This window comes from Colossoma macropomum, unplaced genomic scaffold, assembly GCF_904425465.1.
Source record: "Colossoma macropomum unplaced genomic scaffold, Colossoma_macropomum, whole genome shotgun sequence".
NCBI classification, from domain to species: domain Eukaryota; kingdom Metazoa; phylum Chordata; class Actinopteri; order Characiformes; family Serrasalmidae; genus Colossoma; species Colossoma macropomum.
Window position 1 is genome coordinate 43,084,200 of NW_023494805.1, and position 6,000 is coordinate 43,090,199.

Below are 6,000 nucleotides of genomic sequence, written 5' to 3' on the forward strand. Positions count from 1 at the left end.
TCTCCTTTTCTCAGTGAGGTTCTTCTTGATCAGCTACACATCCTTTCAGACCCACAGCGCTGAGTCGTCTTCTCACAGTGGAAGGATGGACAGAAACACCTGTGGATGTTTTCAGATCTGATCAGCTTGATTTTCTCCTCTCTCTCAGAGATGAAAGCTTTAAGTGCTGTTTATCTGATGGGGGCAGTTTTGGGGTCGACCAGCTCTTCCAGGTGGTTGTTAGGAGCCACATTTGCTCTGGAGCTTTTAATCAGTTTTGAAAACTCCTGTTTCATCACTTTCACTTTCTCCTTCTACATGCAGGTGGATTATCTTACATCTAATTATTTAGAAATATCACCTGAAAAATTAGGAACTTAATGGCTGTTTTCACTGGAAATTAAAAAAAAAAAATCAAGGGTGGTTTTGCACAGTAATTAAGATCTGATTCATCTTAAAAAAGATGGTTCTTCAGTAAAGAAAATGGTTCTATATTGAACCATGAACACTTAAAGAACCCTTTACATGATTAATGGGTTGTTTGCATCATGAAAGTGTTCTTCAGATGAATGGAGAACGTGCATGAATGGGCTAGATAGTTCTATATAGAACCTTTTTGAAAAGGGTTCCATACAGCACCAAAAAAGCATTCTTCTATTGTGACAAGCTTGACGTGGTAACAATAGAAGAACACTTTTTGTAAATGTTCTATATAGAACCATCTACAGCACATTCTCCATCATTTGAAGCACCATTTCATGATGCAAAGAACCCTTTAAATATGCAAATGGTTCTTTGAGTTTCCTTTACTAAAGAACCTTTTGAAGAAGCATCATTTTTACAGAGTGTAGGTAACGCACTCACCCACTCCTGTGATCAGGACCCAGGACTGCGGAGGCGAAGAAGAGGCCGCGATGGCTTGAGCTAAAGTTCTCGTCGTGTCCACTCGACTGGAGAACAGGTCTTTCTTATAACTGTCGTTCCACCTGAGAGGATGAAGGAAGACAGCCGGGGATACAGGCTGAGTTAATGAAGTGAGGGATGTGAAAGAAACAGCAGAAATCAGAGTGAACGAGTGACGTTTTGATGAGAGCACCTGCAGATATCAGACGTCAGCAAGTACAGACAGGAGATGTGGAAAATTATACAACAGTCAGTTCCGGCCACGCGAGCTGATTGGTTGAGAGCCGTTCTAACTGTGCTGTTATTTCACCATAACATCACAGGTTTTTCACAAACACTGTATCACTCCACTGAGGCGCTGTTGCTAAGCAACGACTTTGACAGCTGTAGGAGACGCTCAAGACATTTGAACGTTTTTACTTCTTACTTTGCCACAAACAGAAAACGGACACTTTTAAGATCACATTTGACCGACAGCCGATTTGGTCAGACTCTGAAGATGAGACGACACTAAATTCCCAAACTGTCATCACCACTGAGCAGCTTTTCAGTCGGCAGCTGTGACAGAAGAACAGCTGAACAACCTGGAATCAGCCAGAAATGAACCCAACACCATTCGCCAAACTAAACGGGCTGTAAGATGCTTTACAGACTGGCTGGAACAAAACAACATTAATACTGATCTGGCAAAAACTGACAAAACTGAGCTGAACTTGATATTGCGGCAGTTTGATGGCTCAGTCTGATTTGGTCAGACTCTGAAGATCAGACTACACGTTTGGCGAATGGTATTGGGTTCATTTCTGGCTGATTCCAGGTTGTTTAGCTGTTCTTCTGTCACGTTTTTGAAAAGGATTCTACATAGCACCCAAAAGGGTTCTTCTATTGTTACAGTGTCAAGCTTATATGGAACCCTATGTTGAGCTCGTAACAATAGAAAAACACTTTTTTGGTGCTATATAGAACCTTATGGAACCCTATGTCAAGCTTGTACCAATAGAAGAACCTTCTTTTGGTGCTATATGGAACCCTATGTTGAGCTCGTAACAATAGGAGAAACCTTTTGGGGGTATACAGAACCCTTTTCAAAAAGGTTCTATATAGAACCATCTTCAGCACCTTCTCCATCAAGCTGAAGAACCCTTTCAAGATGCAAAGAACCCTTTAATCTTGCAAAGTGTTCTTTGAGTGTTAAAGAACCCCTTGAAGAACCATCTTTATTCAGAATGTATGGAATGATATGAACGATACGCTCAGAAAAGCATTTTCTTTATCACAATATCAATATTGATCACAGTGACAACAGAATATCATCCTCTAGATACAAAACCAGGAGAATTCAATTCTCAGTCACACTCAGAAAAAATGGCGCTGGGAAGTGTTTCGCAAACGACTTCAGTCACGTACTGTTCGCTCAGGGGATCAAACCAGCGACCTTCCAGTCACAAGGCTGGTTCCCTGACCTCCAGCCCACGACTGCCCCTAGACTCTGACACCTTGTTGTCGTCCTGTTTAATCTTTTGTTTACTTTCAGTCCAAATTTTCACCCTTTTTCCTCTTTTTGACAAACTTTTGACCGTTTTCAGACAAAATTCCATTGTGTCACCTAATCAGGCAACTCGTGTGTTGACTGACCATCTCAGTGGGTTCATGATGTTTTCTCCAGCCAGGTTCACTGCCCCCTCACACGGCGGGAGACCACCGGATTCAACATCAGCCTGCAGAGAGAGGGACAGGAAAAAAATAACTGACCGCTTCCTCCACTCAAGGTTTAACCTTTACAAGAGAAAACAAGGACGCCACTCTAGGGCTGGACAATACGACAGTGTTTATCGTTATCGTGATAAATGACCTGACAGCATGTCACAGTCTTTTCTGACTATATAGAGGATATCGTCAGTACTTGCGCAACACGGACCAACTGCATGTTTGACTGTGAAAAGAGTAACATTAGTCCAGTTAATCTGGATTTAGTGCAGCGCAGTGTGAAATGTCACTGTATTCATATTTTTCCATAGTATTTTTTAAATGTAGCACTACTTTGTCTGCACCTTAACACGTAATTACAACACAAGACATATCGTGTTTATTTCATTTATTTTTAGATAGCCGCTATTCTTCCTGGGGTCCAGTAGACATACATTACAAAATAGTGCAATAACGATCAACGAAACAAGTCATACAAAACACGAGTAAAAATAAAAGAAAAACAAAAAGAGAGAGCAAACAAAACACATGAAGAACGGAAAATAACATAGTGGGACTATTTAAAACATAAAATAACAGTAGGACGACGACTGATATATATCATGATGTTACATTTTTAGCTTTATCTTTAAAACAAATCCTAGTGTGACTGCGATTTGATTGTCTGTGCACTTTGTTAAAACAGGTGTGAACTACTCAAGCCTGCCGCACCAAATAAGTGGACTGAGACCTCCTGAAGAGGTCAGTCACAGCCCGCTTCCAAACGAATGCAAAATGGACCAAAGATGTCTAAACGGACCAAAGGAGGGAGCCGCTGTCTCACCCCCTTTAAATTGGAAACTGCCGAACTGATATGACCGCATGCATCTTTTGTATTATGTATCAAAGAGTGGTGGTGATAGGAACCAGACGTCCACCTCTAAAAGCTCCCTCACAGAAAGTTCCTACATGAAATGGTTATGAATTCACTGCCTGATGACTGAGACACTGTTTTATGATAGTTTAGAGAACTTAAACTCCATTCATGGTGGAGGGATACATGCAGGGCGCTGTGAGGCAAAATAGTCCCCAAAGAAAACTTATTATTTCAGATTTTCCACTATTTTCCATCATCAACATTCCATATAGACTCAGAAGACTCGTGTAGGTTCACTGGTGGTTCTGGATAGTAAATAAAATGTCTATATCTGTGTTGTAGTCATGGCGACCCCTGGTTCCTATCACCACCACTGTAAAGACATCTGAACCATTTCACACCAAACCACTTTGAATGAAACTGAAAACTGGTTGTTTGGATCTTTACAGTAGGAAACCTCAAATTGGAGACTACGGCAGCGCTGCTGTAAGAATGTTTACCACAGATGTATTGATCTTTACACTTTTCATTTCGGCTGGTGTGTCCCTTTAACAGTGAGAAGCTATGGGCCACTATGGCTGCATCCAAAACCACACACTACCATACTAAATTATGTGTTAAAGTGCACCACCAATAGAAACCCACTCATTAGTACAGTATGTGGTTTCGGACAGAGCTTGGGTCTGGACCTAGATACCTCTACTGTGTGTAGTGCCTGCTAGAAGGCAGAGCTGCATCATACCCACGTGATCCTGCCTGGACCAGGCTGTCTGGAGATGATGGTGACTTCATGACCTTTGCTCTTCAGCAGACGAGTCAGTTCACGACCCACAAACCCCGACCCTCCACCTGACAAGGAGCAAATTAATGATGAAGTCCAGATATGAGTCGGTCATTTAAAGAGGAACTCTGACAATTCTTCAAAAAATCTACATGATCAAACGATTAAGACACAAACAGAGTCATTCAGAGTGGTTTGGTGTGAAATGCTCTGTTCTAGAGAAACTTACCGAGTCAGAACTGTTCACAGTGGTGGTGATAGGAACCAGACGTCCACCTCTAAATGCTCCCTCACAGAAAGTTCCTACATGAAATGGTTATGAATTCACTGCCTGATGACTGAGACACTGTTTTATGATAGGTTAGAGAACTTAAATTCCATTCATGGTGGAGGGATACATGCAGGGCGCTGTGAGGCAAAATAGTCCCCAAAGAAAACTTATTATTTCAGCTTTTCCACTATTTTCCATCATCAACATTCCATATGAACTCAGAAGACTCGTGTAGGTTCACTGGTGGTTCTGGATAGTAAATAAAATGTCTATATGTGTGTTGTAGTCATGGCGACCCCTGGTTCCTATCACCACCACTGTAAAGACATCTGAACCATTTCACACCAAACCACTCTGAATCTCTCTGATTACACCTCACACACTGAATTGTGCAGAAATTTTGAAAAAAATCGGTGGAATTCGCCTTTAAGAGGACACACTGACAAGGAAAGTCACCCATCTAGCTACTCCTGCGCATGCGCCACGTCTGAACTTACAAAACAGTCCACCTCATTCGCATAAAAAAAATAACCTACGAAGCTGAAATAAACAGAACCGTGCATGTTTGACTGTATAAATACAGGGTCATATGTTGTGCATGTTGCAGTGAGATACAGCAGGAACGTGTCAGTAGAAATGAAACCTCGAGTTAGTGCCTTAAGAGTCCAGCACAGCCGTGTTTTCATGTTCACTCACATAACGTTTCGTCAACTGACTTACCGATCAATACTCTCATGTTGTTGTCAGCAGGCAGGCGAATGCCCTTCCCTCGTTCGGTTATCCTCAGCAAATCAACCTCATTCACATGTTTTTACCAACACTGACCCTACAGGAGCCCCATAGGCTCACCACGTGACCCACGTGGGCGGTGAAGAAGAAAAAATAAATTAGATTCAGATTAATTTTGTGATGTGTGAGGCTGGATTTATCCATATTAAATATTTCGCATTGTTAATCATCAAATATTTCGCGTTTTAAACAGAAAATGTATTTGTACATGGATTTGTAGTTCTTGTTAATAGTCCATCCTCTTCCGAACTACATTTCCGCAAGAGCAACGCGGGGACGGTCTAAACAAATCAGAGGCGTCCGTGTCATCCGGGAATTTGGCATCACAGAGCCAGACACGAGAGCTACATTCTGCTGAATTATCAATGCAGACCGAGGCCTGTGTACAGAAAATTCCCCCAAAATTCACCTTTCGATAACAGGCAAAATAAACAACGCTACAGGATGTTAATGTTTTGCAGGCAGCGCCCTCCCTAACTGAATTCTACACCGCTGCTAAGCTATACGCTAACACTAACCAAGCGGGAGAGCAGTTGTTTATGGGAAATGTAGTTTTTAGACGGGAGTTGTGCCACAATCCGCAGCAAAAAATAAAAATAGGACGTAAAAAGGTCCTGAAAATTAAGCATTTCGCGAAAACAGTGTATAATCTGGACATGAAGCGGATCATAAATGAGTAGGAATACCTTAAAAACGGAATATGTAAGTGAAATG

At 41.7% G+C, this 6,000-nt stretch overlaps 1 protein-coding gene across 1 annotated transcript in view; it reads right to left on the reverse strand.

The window, feature by feature from the left end:
• sdr39u1 (short chain dehydrogenase/reductase family 39U, member 1) overlaps nucleotides 1-5,355 on the reverse strand; it is an 8,354-nt gene extending 2,999 nt beyond the window's left edge. Inside the window, exons 1-4 of the mRNA XM_036596251.1 lie at nucleotides 5,218-5,355; nucleotides 4,188-4,294; nucleotides 2,518-2,600; nucleotides 844-965 (exon numbers count right to left, since the gene is read on the reverse strand). Coding sequence (XP_036452144.1) covers nucleotides 844-965; nucleotides 2,518-2,600; nucleotides 4,188-4,294; nucleotides 5,218-5,233 — 328 coding nt within the window. The 5' untranslated portion in view covers nucleotides 5,234-5,355. The remainder of the gene's footprint in view (nucleotides 1-843; nucleotides 966-2,517; nucleotides 2,601-4,187; nucleotides 4,295-5,217) is intronic.
• Nucleotides 5,356-6,000: the final 645 nt, after the last annotated feature.